We start from the raw sequence: 22,293 nt of genomic DNA on the forward strand, positions 1-22,293 counted from the left end.
CTTTGCTCTAGAGACTAAACATGGGTTTCACCACTTCAAGCCTCCAATAAGCAAAGTGGTGGTATTTCACCGGTTGATGAAAGTCATCTACCACCTTCAAATATGTTCACAAATGAACTGGATGCAAAAAATAATTTTGATATCATATACAGGTAGCCCTCGATTTTCGTCGGGGTTAGGTTCTTGGGAGGACAGGTGCAAATGGAACCCTTTATATAATGGAGTCAATCAGAAATCACAGGGTTAGGTTCCGGGCACCAAAACTTTTACCTACCACTTTGCATCGATTGTTTTATTTTATTAGCATTCTTCATAGTTTTAGTAATAGTAGATGGAGGCATATTCATAGCCCTACACACATTAGGGTAGCTTTTACAAGATTCCATCCTGTAAATATTGAATAATAAGATTCAATGAACTTCTTTTACCAGACATGGCGTTTCTTTATTCTATTAAATTAAAAACTTATAACATGATTGGCAAAAACTTCACACGACTATCAGCATTATTGTTTAATTTATTAATAGCACAATTAATAAAAAATGCTAGCGTAATAAATTTCCAACACGTGTAAATAGTGTAAACAACAACCAACTGAATGGTTCACCGCACGGACCTTTACTACCCGCATCCACGGATAGTTACTTTGAATGCGGGAATTTTTCTCATCTCTGATACAGCTGTGCTAATTCCTGATTGCCTCAGATTGTCCTAAATCACGTGAACAGTGGATAGCACAGTATGATGCCGATAAATTTTGTCTGATGATTTTAAACTTTCAATTTATAAAAAAATTGCAAAAAAAAAAAAAAATTGCAAAAATAAATAAAAATGGCGATGTGGTCAGTGATCGGCGCTATTGCGAAATGGTGCAAATCGGACCATCGCATAACAAGGAGTACCTGTACTTGGATTTCAGGAAAGCTTTTGATACTATTGCACATGGAAGACTGTTGTACAAATTGGAGCGGTATGGCATAAGTTGCTGCAATGAATAAAGGGATGGTTGAGTGGGAAATGGCAGAGAGTGGTAATGAATGGACACTGCTCTACATGGACTAATGTTATTAGTCCCTCAGGGTTCATTGCTGGGCCCATTGTTGTTTTGTGTATTTATTAATGATATCGATGAAGGTATATCAGGCTTAATGTCCAAGTTTGCATGATACAAAGGTTGGCAGGGTTGTAAATGACAGTAAAGACAGTATGCTACTCCAACGAGATCTAGAAAAGTTAGGTAGATGGGCTGAGAAGTGGCAACTGAAGTTTAATTTTGACAAATGCAAGTACAGTCAGTCCTTGTATAACACGTGTTTACACTACACGAATTCGATCATACACGATTTATAAATAGGGGAACGATATCTTATATAACACGAACCGAATTCGCTTATGCACGATTTGCCTTTGTGTTTACAAGAAATGGCAGTCGAACGCAGAATCACCCCAACCGAACGCAACACGATAGGAATGAAGAGAAGATTCTGAAAATGTATTTGTTTTCTATATCAGTGAAGGGGAAACACATTTCACCATAATAATGTAAAAACCAACAGAATTCCAGCTATCGGTATAATCGCAAATGCAATTAGATCAAGTTTACTACCAGTTTATAACAGATTCCACTAGCAGGAACGCAACTGGAAATTGTTTTTATTGTTTTATGGTAGCAACTCCTAGAAATGTGAGGTGTTAATAGTGTATCTCTGCCTTTACAGTGTTGTTTATTCAGTGCTACATGCGCACAGATTTGTTCATGTGTATCAAGCGTGCCTCCTTGTTTTGTAATTGTGCTTTATTCCCTAAAAATGAGTAAAATACTTAAAAGGTGTGAAAAGGAAGCATCCTGGTGAAGACACTGCAGATTCAGAGAGAAAAAGAAAAGCAATATTGATAAACAGAGGCAGACTGGGTCAAAAGTTCTTACCCGGGAAAATTTATAGTGGTCTCATACTATGGTTTATGGCCAAAATCACACCGGCCTCTGGCCCACCGGAGTTTCCCCGGTAAGGCTTATGGCCAGTTCGCCTCTGTCCATAGAGAAAAAATATGAAATTGTGAAATGCTTTGAGTGAAATGAAAGACTGTGATATTGCACGTGCTACAGGCCTAAATGAGGCAATGCCGAGAATTAGAAAGAATGCAGAGAAAATAAAAACAACTTTCATAGCAGGAACAACTCAAAGTGTAATTAAAATCCATTAGATTAAAACACAAAGAACTGGAAGAGATAGAACGGCTATCATCTGTTTAGATAGAAAATCAAACAAAAAACAAGTCTGCTTACGATAGAAGCAAAAGCATTAGCAATATTTTATTATGTAATAGTCGTAATAAAATACGTAAGTATTTTATTACGATTATTTATTGTGTTTGGTAATGTTTTGGTTATAAATGTGTGTTCAATCTTGGGTGGTCGGCACCTAACCCTATTTTTCCCATAGGGCTTGTTGTTTATATTGCACGAGGGTTTCTAGGAACACAACTATTGTGCTATACGAGGACTGATTGTACTGCATAAATGTACCGACTGTGCGGTTCTACACTCAGGGAGGTGGAGAATGAAAATGACCTGGGGATAATTGTGCAGTCGGATATGAAGTTCTCTGCGCAGTGCAGACGGGCTGCCAGAGCAGGTCATGGAGTTTTGACTATGATATATAGGAATTTTTCTAGCAGAAACAAGGTGATTATACCGACCCCTTACTTCTACTTCTATCCCCCCCAGTCTTCAGCCTCCCCTCCCTCCCACTTTTATCTTTCATCTAACATATAGCCCACATGTCTAAATTTAATAACAACAAAATTCTGCCCGACCTATTAGGCCTTTTAACACATCTCTCTAGTGTTCAACCCCAACCAGCGATTTGCTAACAGCAATCTTATTAAGAATAAACGTCAAATGCGTATATATATATATATTTTTTATTATTATTATTTTTTTTTTACTTTTTTTATTATTATTTTTTAAAATTAATTAATTAATTTATTTTTTTTTAGGTCCTAGCCACTGAAATCCCAGGAAACTAGGTGGCAGGACCTGCCGGAGCAACTTGTCATGATTCTGGACACCCAGCTAGCCTCCACGTGGCGAGGTATGGGCAACGTCAGGCCCCACTAGGGGCCTGGCGGCCAATAAGCCGGACAAACAATGGGCACAACAGATCACAGTGCACAGACATGGCCCACACACTTTCAAGTCTCTGGCTTGACAGTGTACTGTCCTCAATACAGCGAACACACGCGGAGATGGGAGAAATCCCAGGCGCCGTCTGACACGAACATACCTTATACCTTTGTATAAGGCAATGGCCAGGCCACACCTTGAGTACTGCATACAGGTCTGGAGGCCTAATTTTAGGAAGGATGTAGAGTTGCTAGAATGAGTACAGAGAACGGAAACAAGTTTGGTGAGAGCACAAAGGGGTTGGCTTACCAGGAGAGGCTTAAATTCTGTCAGTTGCAGCATCTGGAGTCTAGGCACTTGCGAAGTGATCTGATTGAGGTGTACAAGACCAAGACCTTGAATGGTTTGAGCAGGCTTAATGCTGATGGGATACATCCACTTGCTGAGATTAAGAACATGAGGGGGGGCATAGATTCAAATTGAGGAAATACAGTTGTAGATAGATGTGCGGAAGTTTGCCTTTAACCAGCCAGTAATTGATTGCTGGAACAGACTTCCATCTGTTGTTGTTGTTGTGGAAATTGATAGCTTAAATAAATTTAAGGTTGAAGAAGAAAAACATTTGGAGTGACTGGATGAGTGAAATGGGAAGGGGTGTTTTTTTGGCTGATGCTGAATAAGCTTGTTTTCTTGCATTTTGTGCCTCTACTAATGCTAATGCTAAAATGGACATTGCTCTTTTTGTGAACTAAAGTCATTAGTGAAGTGCTTCAGCATTCGGTGTTGGGCCCATTGTTGTTTTCTATATTTATCAATGATATTGTCCAAGTCTGCAAATGATACAAAGGTATCATTGTATATTTGTATCATGATACAAATGGCAGAGTGGTTAATGACAGCAATGATAGTATGCTACTGCAATAGGATCTATAAAAGTTAGCCAGATGGGCTGAGAAATGGCAATTGAAGTTTAACATTGTTAAATGCAATGTACTGCACATGGGTAGCAGTAACCCCAGAGTAACGTATCAACTGTGTGGTACTACATTCAGGGTAATGGAAAATGAAAAAGACCTGGGGGTAATTGAGCAGTCAGATTTGAAGTTTTCTGAGCAATGGAGACAGGCTGTCAAGACAGCACACAGAGTTTTGTCATATACAAGAATTTTGCAGCAGGGATAAGGAGGTGATTATTCCATTGTATAAGGCAAGAATCAGGCCACACGTCGAGTACAGCATACAGGTCTGGAAGTCTCATTTTGGGAAGGATGTAGAACTGCTGGAGTGGGTGCAGAAAAGGGCAACAAGTTGGTAATGGTAACAAAGGTTTCAGTTGTGGAAATCTGGAGACTAGGCACCTGCAAGGTGATATGGTGGAGGTATTATTAAGGTGTTTAAGGCTTTAAATGGACTAAGCAAGTTCAGTGCTGATAAGATTGCTCTTTGCTCAGACTATGCACACGAGAGGGAGGTGGCTGCAGAATAGGATGTCCAGAAGTTTGTCTTTAGCCAGTGGGTGGTTGATTGTTGGAACTAATTTCAATCTGATGTTGTGGAAGTGGATAACTTGAATAAGTTCAAGGAGGAACTAGACAATCTGTTGGAGGGAATGAATAGGTGAAATTGAAGGTGTCAGGTTTTTTTTTTTTTTTTTTGGTTGATGCTGTATAAGTTTGCTTTCTGCATCATTTGCCAATGCTAATACAGTCCATTCCGGTTATTTGGGACAAATCGGGACTAATGCATTTTGGCCCGATTAAGAGGCTGCCCCAATTATCTGAAGTTTCACGTAAATAGTATAGTTAAAAATACAATGCCCCCCCCCCCTTTACAATTGGCTCGCTGTACAATCAAATCATGTTACGACAAACACAACATAGTAAAGTACTGTTCACTATACGATGTGCAGTAAGCACCGGTCATTGTGATCACGTTTGTGAATTGAATTTTAATTCTATTAAACAGCGATTCTAATTAGTTAAAATAGGAGGAATATTATCCACAGGCAAAAAAAAAAAAAAAAAGCAAAGATATATTAAGCACAAATTTACCCTTTATTACCTTACCAATTAAAAAATTAAATGATATGTGAAATTCGGAAGAATATATGTGATAATCGGAATAATTAATACATACTGTAATATGTACATACTAACTAAACTAGTTGACATTTCTGTTCACTGACATTTATGGGTGGGGGTTAAAATTTAAAACAGTAAAAAGATAAGCAATCAATAATAAAAAACACGGCACACACATATTGCAAGTAACGCGATACATGCAAGTGAGAACGGAGTAACAAACTACGAAGCTTTAAAAATAGGAATGAAGAGAAGATTCTAAAAATTATTTTTTTTATATGATTGAAGATTCCATAGAAGTGTAAACACATTTTCCCATAATAACCCACAGTTCGTAGTATTGCAAATTCAGTAAGATCGAGTTTACTGTCTGTTTATGATAGATTTCACTAACAGAAAAGCCCGATAAACAGGTGCCTGCTAATTGTTTTTATTGTTTTATGGTTGTGACCTCCAGAATTTCAACCGAACCACGTGGTACCGTCTGAGACAATCGTAGGTAATCTCCAGTGCTGCGGTCTCCTGCCCCGATTAAACGGCATGCTGTCCCAATTAAGTGAAGTAAACCCTGGCTATTTTCTCGATTGGTTTCTGTTTTTTAAGATTTGCCCCAGATTGATAATATTAAATACTGATATAAACAAAAGATCAAAAACAACAGAAATAATAAAAATGGATAAAAAATGAACCTTTATAAAAAAATAATTGCACAAACAGATTACACCAAATATCTATCTTTCTTTCATTAATTACATATACAGGCAGTTCTCACTTTACGAGTTCTCAGGTTTATGAGTTTTTTTCCCAAGTATCAAGTGTCAACGAAATCGAAAATATGAACATTAATTGCAAAAAAATGAATGTTAAACATTCATAAATAACGCATTTCAAACCATGTGCGTAGCTATACAATACAGTGTACCCAGCTTTACGATATTAATCCATTCCAGAGACACCATCTTATTGTTAAAATATCATAATGTGAACCCAATAATACATTATTTTTTGGTAATTCGTTTCAAGATCTCGGAAATTTTCGCTGTATAACTAAGCTATTTATCTCTCTAAAATGTCATTTTTAAGGTCACGAGCTTGACTTTAAGGCCATATAAATGGTCGTGAGCCTGGTTTGTAAATTGTATTAGTTACCACTTCAAATCATTAAATGCATTATACTTTCATCGTTATCACATGTTTGTTGTAAGAATCAATTTTAAAAGCCTTTGTGATATTTGTCTAAAGCACATTTCTGGACATCACGACCATAAAACAATAAAAACAATTTGTACTTTCCGGTTTATTGGGCTTTTCTGTTACTGCAAGCAATTATAAACGGGTAGTAAACTCGATCTTCTTGCATTTGCAAAAATACCGACAGCTGGAATTGTGTTTTTTTAAGTTATTTTGGTGAAATGTGTTTGCCCTTTACTGAAATCTTCTTTACTTCAATCGTATAAAAAACAAATAAATTTTCAGAATCTTCTTTTCATTCCTTTTTTTTTTAAGCTTTGTAAACTTTTTACTCCACGCGAATCATGTTATTTGCAATTTGTGTGTGCTGTTAAAAAATGCTTATGCATGCTATTCAAATTTATAAAGAAAATAGAAGATTATCTTGGAAACAAACGCCTCTTGAACTATTCTTAAGAAGACGACTCCTTTTGCAACAAAACAACGAGTGCCGAGCCGATTATAAGTGATCAATGAGTGTGCATTTAGTCAATGATGAAGAATAAACAGTCTTTAAAATTTGTAAGTCATAAATAATTTCTTTATTATTATAATTTGCTTGATTTTACAGGCTACGTTTTAATTTCTTTGGTTAAATCAATCATTGTTTAAACAAACTAATTAGCTAACTAATTTCATTGTTGAGAATGTAACTCCTATTTTTAACCTTATGTCTATGTGAAATAAATTCCCACTTACGAGTGCGCGTTAAGAACGAATTAACTCAAAGTCGAGAACTACCTGTATATAAAATATTAGTTAATATTTGTATCTCTAATATATTGATATACATATATTTAATATACATTAAATATTTGCTTTTGTTATTTAACATGCATCTTACCACACTGTCTGATAACATTTAGATATTTTCCTGTTCGCAGAATTTTGTCAGCAACTCTCTCCAAAAAAAATGGAATCCGTTCTCTTCTTATTGTGTAGCGTTTCTCCCAATAACTATTCTACTGTTAAGAGTATTAGTAATTTAAAAGTTTTATATGACATTAATATCTTCATTATCACTGAATTTTTTAAAATGCTTTATTCATAAAGACTGTAAAACATGCAAAATGCTGATTAAAGCCTTCATTCTGGAAGCATTACTTACAAAATCCATACACTTTTAAATCTCTGGCCTCTGCAGGGAACTGTTATGCCCACAATGAAAGCAATATGGAGATGGGGGGAACCCCTGGTGCTGCTAGACCCGAATGCACTTTACACTCTTTTCCCCAGTGATGCTGCTGTCTCTTTGGAAGTAATTTGTAAGGATGATTTAAAATCCAAAAAGACAGACATAATATTGCTGGGAGATAACTGAACCTTGGCTTTTTTTGGATGTTTCCATTGCTCAACTGTTTTGTTTCTAGATCAGTGATGTACTCAGCAGTCATCCATCATCAAAAAGAGGAAGAAAAAAATCAACATTCTCTCTAGAAATCTTGAAAAATTTTGCAGAAGACTTTTCTGTGGAGCTTCTGAGGAGGTGCCAATAATCTCATAACCCATCAGAGTGCTACCTTAAATGTGCAGCAACTCATGCATTATGGTGCAAGCAGACTCATGGCTAATGTTTACTTCATTGCCATAAAATTTACAGTCACATGTCTGTCTTATGCATGTAATAGCCATTCCACTTTAGTCACAATGGCAGGGTTTGTGGTCAAGATGGGTCTTCCTTCTCTTGGGTCATTGTGCACACTGCTTTACCCACAACTGAACTGTCTTTTCCAGTTTTCAGTTTTGTATGATAGGCAATCCTAAATATACATCTCCTCATGGATTTGTTTCGCACCTCTACCTTGCAAATGAAGAAATTTTATAACAGACCGTATCTGAACCTTCTCCAGCATATGACCTCTCACTCTGTTCCTGGCTAGTTCAGTAACTGATGGATCTAGAAAAATAAAAAATAAAACAAATATAAATTAACTTATGACATTAATAGCATATATATATATATATATATATATAATATATAAAATTCCTAATTCAAATATTTCAATGAGGGTAAATACTTATTGACCACCCCTCATAAGTAAAAAGTCATCGCTACTTTGCATTCTTTGCCAGACTTCTTGTAATATTCCTTAGCTTGTCTAACCTCCTTTGAGACTACTTCAATGCAGACTACTTTATGCGTGCTGTAGGATTCTGTATCCCTTGATAATTTATAAGTACCCATGTATTTTTATTCTTTACCACTAGGCTTATCAGTTTATCTGACAACCATTTAGGTCTATGCCTTGAACAGTATCTTGTGGTATAAAATGTGTAGAAGCTTCTATGATTACTTCCTTGATTGCTTCCCATTTAAAATTTGCTGTTGGACATTATCAGTTGAAATATCTTTAAAGAAATCCCCAATCAACACACTATAATCATTATCACCTAGTGGTTCCTTTATCTAGAGATTCTTATTGCATGATGAGTCACTGCTGATAGATCAATTAGCATTAGCAGAGGGGCGCCTCCGTAGCCAGGTGGGCAGGAGCAGCAGTGCGTAGCACATGCTTCTTGATTAACCGGGGTTCGAGCCCGTGAGCCACCAAATACGGAGGATGCGGAAAGGTCAGGGAATGACCACTGCACATCTCCGGAGCAATATGGCCTTTGTTGCTAATGCTCCTAAAAAAAAAAAAAAAAACCAAACAACAAACATTAGCAGAGGCATATGATGCAAGAAAGCAAACTTATATGGTATCAGCAAAAAAAAAACCTTCCCATTTCGCCCATCCATTCACTCCAAATGTTTGTCTAGTTCTGCCTCGAATTTATTTAAGCTATAAACTTCCACAACGACAGACAGAAGTTTGTTCCAGCAATCGACTACCTGCTGGCTAAAGGCAAATATACACACATCTATTCTACAACTATCTTTTCTCAATTTGAATTGTATTGCTTACTCTTGTTGCCTCTCTAACATGTTGGTGTAGAAAACAGTCATATTAATCCAGAGATGTTCTGCTACTATCCGAGTGACCAATCCGTAAATTCCAGTCAATTATCTCATTATTAAAAATCCCCTAATATAATATAATCTTATTACTGGTCCACTCTAATTGTCTGCATAGTTGTTCATCATACTCACCACTATCATTCAGCCTATAACATACTCCTGTAATTTTTGTTTTCCCAGTGCTGATGCCACACCAACCTGACTCAATATTACACTGACAACCCAGTTCAACTGGGTGCACTGATTTTGTTGTGTGCTTTTTAACCAAGAGCATGACTCCTCTGTCTTCCCTCCTGCCTGTCTGTCCTTTCATTATATATTTTACTCACAGTGAACTTTTGAGAATGTGCTTATAGAAATACAAATAGCTATATGTTGAGGAAACTACTTGCATCAAGTTGCCACTCTCATTCAAGACATGTTTTAAACAGAACATGGCCTTAAATTTAGTGTGATTAATGGTGCCTTCCATGTCTGCTCTCTTACTTGGTTCAATGTAAGAATGTTGAGATGCTTAAGGGTCCTTTGGATGGCCCCCCAGTGCATTACATTGGTTTATACATAAACTCGGCTTCCTTCTGATTGTAATTCATTATTTACATATTTAGTAAATTAATAATAAAAACTCTTCAAAAAGCAGGTTCTTTTCCAACGATGCAGTCTGTGATCAGAGAATATCAGCTTTCTGCAAATCAGCCATTCTGCAGTTTGGTTATACAGTTGAACATGGTTGTAATAAGCATCAAGGGACTGACAAAATTTCCTCGTTATAATCGTTACTCACTATATCAGTGATGAGTTAAATCCGTCTCCTATTTTTTTTTTAATTCTCAATAACTTGATAAAAAGATAGATTCAAAAAACAAAAGAAATATTAGAGAGAAAAAATAATATTAGTATATACCTAAATATTATTTCTTCAAATAGGCCTCTGGGGTTGGGTATATTCATACTGTGATTTTTTAGTGTTTCTCAACAACCATTGAAGTAAAAACGTTTTTACTTCAATGGTTGGTGAGAAACACTAAAAAAAACCTACATATTATTTATATTAATATGCTTGTATTCGGTTTTTAAATCGACCCAGTCAATTGTTGTTACGCCGATCGGGCTAGCCGGGTGGGTAAAGTGCCTGCCTAGCAACCCAAAGGTTGCGGGTTTGAATCCCTGCCTCGGGCTTGGATCAAAGTACTGCAAAAATCTTGGGAGGTGCATTATGGCCACAGAAGCCAATGCGCCAACAACTACCAAAAAAAAAAAAAAAAAAAATTGTTGTTACATACAAAATCATCGTGTCCTAATTGTTTAGCAAATTTTTCTGCTTGGGCATTCAAGATTGGTCGTCTATTGAAAATTCAACACTTCTTTTTGTAGCGAACCATTGAAGCAATGCTTCATTGGCGTTTGTAACCCTCTCACTTTCTAAATTATTATTTTATTTTATTTATTTATTTTAATGGGTTATGTTCTTTTCCAGTGCTGATATGCAAACATATTTATTCTTCATATTTATGTTGATACTGTTGAAGAGGACAAAGAAACTTTTTATGCACTTTATTTTTTGCATCATGTTCTAATTCACGAATAATTTCGACTTTTTCACGAACCAAGAGACACTTTCTTTTGTTAGCAGACATGTTTCCGAAGGAAGGGTTTGTTTCTAACTGATTTTATTTAAAATGACAGTAAAGTGATCCGCATAAAAAGTTCTTAGAAGTCTCGAAATCAAAAAAATTCTTAGAATTCCCGAAATAAATTTATGGTTCAGTGAATACAAGACAATCTGTAAATAGGGTAATGCCAATGCACTATTGTATAGCCCCCCCTTCTCCGAAAGGACAAAGTCATAAACTGGCCACTAATCCGATGCGATGCGGGTGGTCATAAAAGCTAAGGCACAGTTTTCATTTTTGTCTATTCCAAGAATTGGGTTTTTTGACTTAACACTCGATTAAGAATGTTTGCATAATTACCAAAATTTGTTTGGTATATCTGTGTAGTACACTTGTTATAACAGTGAGTGATTGTATGGGAATATGCGTAAATTAAAAATGTTATGGCTTTTTGTTCATTACAGCCACGATTTCGTTATTTCCATGCTCATTATAACCAAGTTCAACTGTAGTTTGAAAACCTGAATTTCACTGATCCAATTTTCTATGTGCATAGATTATGTCAACAGTTATTTTTAGGGAATAACTTGAACCACAGGCAATAAGATGTTGCCTGGTGTCTGTTTATTATCCAATTGAGTTTACTGCAGACGCGTTATAAACTACTAACCAATCCACATGCAATCTGGGATCCAAGCAGGGTACTATTTAAGTACTTGAGCTATAATTAGTTTTTCATATATATCTCAAGTTTCATTTTAAGCTTGAGGTAAGTGTAGAAAAAAAAAAAAAAATCAACAAATCTTTCTAAGAGAACAAAATAAATATTTAAGTACATCTGCTCATTTGGAGTCAAGCTGTTACACAGAGATGGGCTGACAGATACAGTAAAGCTAACAGGTGCTTTACACATTTGCAAATGCCTAAAAAAAGTATTATTGCTTGAACTTTATAGTAACAGTCATGAATTCATGGCTATCCCTAATCTGAAAAACCCAATATAAAAAAATAATAATAAACTGATGAGGACATTTATTAACTGAAACATCAAACTTTATCATAATTTAATTATATAAGCTTAATCACAACTGAATGTTTGTTGTTTCATTAATGGAAACAGCAAATGTTATCATAAAACCAATATTAAGTTTTTCATGGAGTATAAAAAAATTAATAATTGAAAGGGTAAATATTAGTTAAATATTACTCAAACAGATATGCTATTATGAATAAACAAAACAAATCTGAAATGTTCAAAGTGATTAAAAAAAAAAGGGAGAGGACTTAAAAGTTCATAATTCATGAAATTATTTTAGATTTCTGATGGATACATTCTGAATACAACTTTTTTTTTTCTCTCACTGTACTACATCGATTACTACAAATAAACAACAGCAGATGAAATGTGAGGGAACTTTCTCAAATAACTTTCATGTGTAAGCACAATAAAATGATTAGCACTGTTCAAGCATTCATGAAATTATGATAAAGTTTTCCCGAATAACAAATTGGCTAGTGCTGATCCAGTCTTGCTCTCCCCCAAATCCTAAAGGAGGAGGACAAGCACTTGATTAGAGCAGAGTTCAAAAGGATACTCATCACTGTAGTCCACAGGAAGTTCTTCTTTCTTTATCAGTTCATTGTCTTCTACAAGAAACTGAAAATACAAATTTTTGATTTGTATAAATTTCATTATTCATTTCAGCATTACAAATATGAACATAAAATCAAATTTTGCAAGTCAGTCTAAATGACCGATAGGGACTATATCCCAAATATGTTTTCACTCAGCTAAGGCAATGGTATAATAATTAACATCCAAAAAGTTCTTAAACTGCGTGCATGAAGGAAACAAATACACAGAAATTATAATCTACTTATATAACATTGCTTGGCATTTGATATAAAAAGTAGTGATTTTTAAAATTATACAAAAATATGCACAGCTTGCTGAGATGATTTTTTCTCCTCTGCAGGGTGCACATGTTTAAGTTTTAGATTTGTGAACTAAAATGTTAAAAGATAAAAGAATATCTTTCCTCAATTCCCAATTTATGAATATCCTATATATGAGTAGGCTGGGCTCAATCACTCTTACTCCCTTCCCCTTCTGTCCTCAAGACTGGCAGAAGTTCTGGAACATGATGCTATTAATAAATGTAATAATTGCAGTGTAATAGTGTATTAATTAGCAGTTATATCTTAATGATTGAATACAATTAAAATATGATGGAAACAGAAAAGGATTTCATCTATTGGCATCATCTTGCAAAGAACCACAAGCTGCTGATATTTCAATAACCTCTAAACCTGATAAATTGCTGGTTTAAAAGCATGCCAATTGTATTTAAAAAAACAAATTCAGAGTCCATATCTCAGAAACTGTTTGCGATAAAAAAATGTTTTTCATATAATCAAAACAGCCACTTAAAAACATTAAAATTTTATTTGAACACATGGAACATGTACATTGCAGTTACACAAACAGTATATATTGTTAATATTTTGTCATATTAATGAATAAATAACACATGCTTTATATATATATATACACGGTGTGCTGCCACTTTATTAGGTACACCTACATAGTAGCGTGTTGAGCCTCCTTTAGCCTTTAAAACAGCCTGAATTTGACTAAGCATGGATTGAACAAGATGCTGAAAACGTTGTAGGTATAGAGTACCATGCAGACATGAGTGTGTCACGCTCTGTTGAATCTGTTGAGATTCGACAGATGTGTAGGCCTGCTGCGAACAGCCCTTTCCAGCTGATCCCAAAGATTTTCAAATAGGATTGAGATTCGTGAACTGAGGGGCCACTGCATCAAAGAAAAGTCATTGTCATGTTCCTGGAACCATTCCATAGTGATTTGGGCTTTGTGCACCGGTGCATTATCCTGCTGGAAGTAACCATCCATTAAAGAGATTTAACAGATGCACCGTTTTCAAACTTTTGAATAATTTTAAGTTTTTGTTTAATTTGAAAGCACAACTCTTGCGTTTGCCCATCATTTTCGCGATTCCTAAAAAAAATTAAAAAAAAAACAAAACCCCGATATCCCTGACATAAATAACGAAACAAAATTTTTCCTTTTGCAGTGCAACAGAATACAACAATAGATGCAACGCGCTAAATCAAACTTAACATTTGGTCTGTCTTTTTTTTCTTTTTTTGTTTTGAGTGGTAGGTGTGAAGATAGCGGGGTTGCAAGATAATAGGTACACTAATCTCCCAATGACTACTTATAATGCCTGCTCTCGTTGCTTATTTACAACTTGCAAAATATCTGTTTATACCTATTCTAGTTATTACTTGAATTTTTTGATTTCTGGTTGATTTTTTATTTATTTATTTATTTTTTTTAAATTTGGAGTCTGGAAGTGTCCCAGTTAATCCAATCCCGGTAAATCGAGAGTCTGCTGTACTTTATTATTACCATATTTAATATTGGTAATGTCTTACTGTGTGTTTAATTTATCAATTAAACTTTATTATACATATGTATATATGTATGTATGTATGTACAAGAAAATCACGTTATATACGGGGTCAGCAGATGTTCTCTTATATCCACGGTAGGTCTTGGAATGCATCCCCCCGTGGATATGAAGGTCATACTGTATACATGCATAAAATAAAATAATATTTATATACATTGTGTACAATACTGCGAAGGTAATCCATCACAGATCTATTTTCACTATTGTTCACACCCGTCATTATTCTCGTTTCTCTCTCAACTGTCTCCCTCTTGGGTTTTCGACAGGATTCACCATGAAGTACGCATTCAGCCTGGTTATTGAGCTGCTTCCGTTCTTTCTGAAATACCTCGATGATCCTATATACACCAATATGCGCTCATCCAACTATACACTCCCATCCTCTATGCCAAGCCTCAACTTTGTTTCGGGTGTGTGGAATTCCCAGCTGAATGGAATCGTATATGGACCATAATGTTGGTGGAAATAATGGTGGAGTGCAAATTACTGAACCATTACGCATATAACGTCTAATTCTTCCATTTACATATATAATTGTCTTCAAACCACTCTATCACATCACTAGCTTCCCTCAGTAAATGTGGCTTCAGAACATTAAATGCTTGTGGTATCTCACCAGAAAGAATAACTGCAATTCCAGCACACAAATGTCAAAGCAACAAACTAAATTCTTCATTGGTGCCATACTGAGATGGTAGTCCACTTGCTTGAATTTTTCTCCAAACACATTGTCCCAGGTGGAAAAAACAGACCTTATTAGAAACATTAGGGAACTCACCTTTGGGGGCATTTATTGCAGCTAATTCCAGGTCAGTTAATATGGCCTGTGGTAATTCAATTTCATTTTCTTCAGCAAAGTCAATCATATATTGAAACAAACGTTTATAATTTTCTTCACTCTTATTCATCATCAACACAAAGTTAGGAAGAATAACCCAGGGGCTCACATCTGGTGAGTATGGGCTTGGCACACACAGGGTTCTGAGCTGGATATCATCATTTTTCTCTTTCTTTCTTTCTTTCTTGGTGATTCCTTACTGCTTCTCTCTCTCTCTCTCTCTCTCTCAGGGTAATTTGAGAATTTTTTTTTTTTGGCTGTTGCAGCATAAGCCTCAGGCTTCCTTGCACCATGCAGCTAATAATAATAATAATAATAATAATAATAATAAATAAATAAATAATAATTACCAACAGGTGCATGTAGTGTATATAATTGATAAAAAATTGCGAGCACGGTTTTAAATGTACCATCCATATTGAGCACATGATAGGCTGTTATTTGTTATTTGGTTTTTAGGAGCATTAGCAACTAAGGCCATATTGCTCCGGGAATATGCGGTGGTCATTCCCAGACCTTTCCGCATCCTCCGTATTTGGTGGTGACGGGCTTGAACCCCGGTCTAATCAAGAAGCGTGTGCTACGCACTGCTGCTCCTTCCCACCTGGCTATGGAGGCACCTACACGATAGGCATTGAATATTTATTTTTGTTGTAAATAGAAGAATTCTTTCCTCTCCCACTGCTCTTTCACTTTACACCATATAACAAGAAACACCACTGTATGGTGTAAAGCAGAGTTTCCCAAAAACACCGTTTCCCGTAGACCACTTTCAGGGGTCCACAAAACAGACCCTCTGGACCTGGCGAAATTATTTGTTCTATATATATAGCAAATTGATGATAAAATTATTATTAAATATTTATGTAAAAATAAGAATAAAGCTGAGTTGTTTTAAACATAAAACTTTCAATTTTCTTTTCAGAAAACCCAGTGTTCATATGTATACACACAGAAAAACATATGCATGTTATATATATACAGGGTGTCTCAAAAATATTGCTACAAACGTTTAAGGGAGGTAGGTAACATCTAAAGGAATGTGAATGGCATAGGAACTCATAACCAGAAACGTCACGGGAAAGTAGTAGCAGAGGCACAAGAAGCAGAAATGACACAAGACAGTAATTAGTGGCAAACATTTATTTAACATAATATTAACAATGGAGTATGAGATGGATGCATTTCATGATGTTACAACAGATGCTCGAAGGTTCCACCATGAGATGTGATGCATGTGTGACACCGGCGCAGCATGGATTGGCGGACACGGTCGAACACACCTGGAGTTTCTGACAGTAGCAGCAGCGCAGACGAGTCTCGCCATGAGATCCATTTCCGTCTCCATAGGCGATTCATACACGATAGATTTGAGGGCCCCCCACAGAAAGAAATCAAGGTTCGATAAATCAGGTGAGTGTGGGGGCCAGGCAACGGGTCCACCACAGCCAATCCATCGATGCCCAAAACGCCTGTTCAAATGGTCACGAACACACCTTCCATGATGAGCAGGCGCCCTGTTGAAACCAAACGTTGCGTCTCACATTTGCTGGAACATCATCAAGTAACCCTGGTAGAACTTGTTCAAGAAAGATCCGATATTTAGCGGAGTTCATACGGGATGGTAACAGGTATGGGCCGACTAAGCAGTCACCGACAATACCTACCCACACATTTATTGCGAAGCGATGTTGTGCCACAATGGGGGTGCACACCGTGTGGGCCCTCTGCAAATCCATACAGTAGGTGCATGTCTGCCAGCTCACAGTTCGTATATCGATGCATGCTCTTCGTGCGGCGACTACTGCTTGAATGAGTAAACCAGAAATTTTCCCTCTCCCGAACTGATGAACAGCACCGTGTACCGACTTACAGTGACGTTTCCGGTTATGGGATCCTATGCGATTCACATTCCTTTAGGTGTTACCTACCTCCCCTAAATGTTTGTCCAATATTTTTGAGACACCCTGTGTATATATATATATATATATATTGTATAATATTGAAGATAATAATATAGAAGATAATTCAAGCAGACAATACCAAGCTGGATTTAAAGAAACGCAAGGGATATAAAAAATATATATATATACATAAAACTTATCGTTGTCTACCCACAATCCAGATGACTTCAACTGGGGCCAACCACTCAGACTGAAAGCAAAAAAAGACAAGGAGTTCTCTGTTTCTGTAATGATCAATATCTGCTAAGATATATAAAATATAAAAAATCCAGAGATTAAGTAATTTGAATCTAAACCAATTAAAGGTAGTTAAAAATTTTTGAATCAAAAGGAAGATATTATAAATGTAAGCATATATTGGACATCGTTGACCCGACAGAGAACGTAATTTAATAATTAAAATAAGAATAAATGTAAAGTATAAGGCATATCTACTGTATCCAGGACATAATGTAACAACTAGTCATTATGAAATAATAATCCCTCTAGTGAGTATATATGTGGTGACCCCTATGTGATGGATATGGTAAAAATAAATAAATAAATTAATTAATTAAAGTTAAGTTAACGCAAAAAGAAACATGCAGATAGTAAGAAGAATAAAAACTAATAGAGTAGGAATAATAGAACCTGAACTCCATAAAAGTCATCTGGATTGTGGGTAGACAACAATAAGGTATGTATATATATATATACAATAAACCCCCGCTATTCGCGGTTTCGCGATCGCTGATTTAATATAAAATAAAACCTAAAAAAATGTGAATTTTAAAGCGCCGTGAACATTTTCCGCCATAAAAAAACCTGGGCGTGGCTAAAACTATCTTTCCCAGTCAAAAAAGCGCTCAGTGGGTGGGGAGAGAGGGGTGACAAAATTGTGAGCGTGGATGTTTCTGGCTAACCCTTGTTCAGTATGTGTTATGCGCTTGTCATGGAAGGTTTCGTCATTTGCTTTTAATTTATATGCTTATAAATTGAATAAATTTATCAATTTATAAATTGATATGCTTACAAAAGTGATAAATCTACCGTTTTGCAGTGTAAAACAGACTTTTTCGAGTGTGTTAACAGAAGAAAGTGACTTTATTGTGGACAAGTTCTTTCTAACCCGTACAAAAATATGGCTACGAATAACAAGGGAAATGTGAAAAGATCAAAGGTGATGACATTAGCGAATAAAATTGAGTTATTAGACAAAATTTCTAATGCTGAAAGTGTCTCCTCAGTGGCAAAACATTATAAAATCAATGAGTCAACGGTACGATCAATCAAAAAATCAGAAGGAAAAATCCGCCGTAGTGTCCGTGAAAACGCGTTAATTGCTTCAAAAATTTGCTCTGTAACTCGTGATGTTCAATTAGAAAAAAAACGGAAAAAAGCTTTAAATCTGTGGATAGAAGACCGAACTCAAAATAAAATTCCGTTAAGTTCACTCATCATTCGTGAAAAAGCAAAACTCCTTTATCAACACTTTAGCAAAACTGGTGATAGCACTGGCGGGATAAGTTTTTTTGCTAGCAAAGGCGCTGGTTTGAAAAATTTGTTTGAAATTTCTAATAAAGATTACATTTAATATTAAATTGTTTCTTATTTTCATTTCGATGCCATATGCTTGCATTTCACTATGTACTGTCTATGTACATAGTCATATTATGAAGGTACATATAATACATACATAGACAAAATTTTAGACTAGTTTTTCTTATATATTTCATACTTTGGAAAGGAACCCCTTTATTACTATGGGAGCCATAACTCAATATTCGTGTTTTCGGTATTCGCGGCATTTCTCAGGAACGTAAACCCCTCGAATAGCGGGGGTTTACTGTATTTTTTTTTTTTTTATATCCCTTGCGTTTCTTTAAATCCAGCTTGGTATTGTCTGCTTGAATTACCTTCTATATTATTATCTTCAATATTATACAAAATATTTTATACACATTATGGTCATAATGCATAATTACTCTAGCAACTGCATTGGCCCATAAGTATTAGTTACAGCTTGTTACAATTTATTAAGTTTCTTTCCATATTACTCATATATATATATATATATATATATAGAGAGAGAGAGAGAGGGGGGGGGAGTTCACAAACTTTTTTGATTTTTAAAGAGGTTCGTAGATCTCAGTAGTTTGGGAACCACTGGCGTCAAGTATCTGGGATATCAAGTTCCTTAAGTGACTGTGGTTCTGACAGTCATTCTGCTTCTCTTACATATTTTATTCTCTTGCGAAGAGCAATTTTTGCTGGAATATATGGCAGATTCTCTGGAAGAACTGCTGATATGCTGGTTTGAATAATTTGGCACTACAGATCCTTCATTTACTTCACATATTCTTTCATTTGGCCAATGGATTTTGTCACAGCAGCACTGGTTTGTGGGGCATGATTATCGCTTACAAAAGTTTGAAGATAACGCCCTCCATTTGAATATTTTGTTGTTGCTCTACCTTTGCAACTTTCTGATTTTCTTCTTTGCAACACCAGTAGTATAGGTCGTTATTATTTTTATCTTACACCAATAAATAAGCATGTACATTAATTTTAACACTTCCCTTCTGAGACGGAACAATTTCACAAACTTCATCCATTTTTGCTGAAGGGTGAACTAACACTAATATTATTTCTCAAATACGTGCAGGTCAAAAATCCTGCTTACACCAGGTTCCAACTTTTCAGATTTTCCACTAAGTCGCTGCTTTAATGACAATTCTCATCTGCAGTCAATTTACCTAATGGTTCTTATCATAGATTAAAATGGTATTATAGTAACCACCATGCATGCCGAGTAATTTACCTGTGGTAGTTGCAAACAAGTTAATTCTTGAAAGGAAGACATTGTTAATTCTTCAAATGAGAAGATTATGGATTAATTACTGAGTGGTCGTGCCTAATGCACTTGTCAAAGAAATTTGTGAAAGTACAGCTAATAACAAATACCTGTATAATTAGTTTTAGTTATGCTAATAATATTTATGACAAACGTTGCGCATCTGCCAAAATTTATTACTCTAAAGTTTTATATTCTAAAAGTATTCTTATTTCAAGTTTTTTATCTATAGCATTTCAATGCTATACCTATAATTATTGCTCAAACGCCCTATACAAATACCAAATTCGACTTGAAAAATTACCAATTAAATGCAATATAATAAAGTAATATTAATTAAGTTGTTTTTATTTGCTGATCGCATTTTAAAACTGCTTGTTTCTGTAACAGAAAACACGATCTTCAAATTGAGAGAGGTATTTGTTAAAATTTTTGTTATATTTTATATTCTTTCTATACAAAATTAATCTAATAAGGTAAACTTTTACTTACTAAAAAACTAATATGTATATAGAATTATATTCATATATTTTTACAATATAGTAGATACTGTTGGAATTTTGGGCTGTCGGGATTTTGGCCGTCATGTCCATGACACGATGAATCCAGGCTGTTCTCAGGACTAAAGGAGGAATCTGCTTTTAGGTAGATGTATTTAATAAAGTGGCTACTCAGTGTACAGAAATCCCTCACCAACTTCAGGTTTGCAAACTGCAGATTTTAAGGTAATGCAGTCTCATATTTGTCTAAATAATATCGGTGTAGATACACCATAGACAACTCTTAAAGAAAAAAACTGTGATAGTAGTGCAAAGGGCATCATTTCATCTGTATCCCATATTGTGCTCATACTTTAACAAGGAGTTACCATGTACTGCACTACCCTGAATAAGTAACACTTCCCTAATAGAGAAGACTATTGTTACTTATTCTCGGTGGGCACCACCAGCACCACCACCCAGACGGCACAATTTCAAGGCTTGTTGGCCTTTCATCAGTGGGTGGGTAGGTACCCTGGTGTTGCAAACGTGATAATCCAGTTACAGATGAAGTGATACCCTTTACACTACCATTGTAGGTTTTTCTTTAAGAGTTGTCTATGGTGTATTTACAACGAAATTATATAGATAATCTTAAACTCTTAAAATATTATGCCTAGTAGCATTTAGTTTCATTTTAATAATCTCATATTTGTATACAAAAATTTTACAATGTGCTTTTTTTTTTTTTTTTTTTAAGTATATGCAGTTAGCCCAATCTTTGAAGCCCGGCCAGGTTAAACAAAAGAACATGACGATAACTGCTCCCACCTCACATAGATCACTGGGGCAGGTCTGGTGGCTACAGCAGAGAAAGGGAGAAATACACAGAGTAAAAATTTACTCTAGGGTATTTGTTTACATGCTACCATTTCAGTGACAAACTCATCAGTATCATATATACAGCATTGCATGTGAATGGATAGCTCTCTAGATTTGTGTTTTTGTTGCAGACATATTTTGGACTATTTTTTTGTAATGGTTTGAAGATAGCCATGTTTGTTATCATTTATTACATCCTCTAAAAGTTCAACAAGTGACTAAGCAAAAACAGCAAGGAAAATTATGAAACAAAAAAAAAAAAAAAATAGAAAAGTGCTTGATAGATTTGTATGTGGGGGAGACCATTAGTACAGCGCCATAATCTCTTCATGTGCAAATCAATAGAGCACTTTTATTGATCTTGCTTCGTACCCTAAATTCACTCCTAAATGGTACCCTACAGGTATCAGTAGGGCATCTTTTAGGAAGTGAATAAATCAACCATTAGAACCATCAAGAAGAATGAGGTTCCTATAAGGGTAAGTGTTTCATGTGGAACATTGAAAAGTTCTAAAGTTTCTTACATTCCTCAAGATCATAATTTAGAGAAGATGAAAAAGGCCTAAAATTTACAGATAGAAGACCAGCGCACTACTAGAGGCAAGAAAAATGTGCCCAAGTAGTATACTGATATACGAGAAGGTCAAATGGTTACACAAGTATTTTGTCAAGACTTCAAAGGAGAATGCAGGTGCAGAGGACATTAATTTTCAAGATAGTAAGGGCTGGTCTGAAAACTTTAAGAGGCAGTATAGTCAGCACAATGTAAAATTTATGGGAGAATCTG

The 22,293-nt window shown here is 35.5% G+C and overlaps 1 protein-coding gene across 1 annotated transcript in view; it reads right to left on the minus strand.

The window, feature by feature from the left end:
• LOC150076326 (gamma-tubulin complex component 2-like) overlaps positions 1-22,293 on the minus strand; it is a 210,126-nt gene that overhangs the window by 125,887 nt on the left and 61,946 nt on the right. The window contains 2 exon segments of the mRNA XM_090388143.1: positions 7,283-7,395; positions 12,606-12,667. Of these exon segments, the coding sequence (XP_090244269.1) occupies positions 7,283-7,395; positions 12,606-12,667 (175 nt within the window).

This window comes from Mastigoproctus giganteus, chromosome 13 (assembly GCF_048544385.1).
Source record: "Mastigoproctus giganteus isolate SK-2022 chromosome 13, ASM4854438v1, whole genome shotgun sequence".
Lineage (NCBI taxonomy): Eukaryota > Metazoa > Arthropoda > Arachnida > Uropygi > Thelyphonidae > Mastigoproctus > Mastigoproctus giganteus.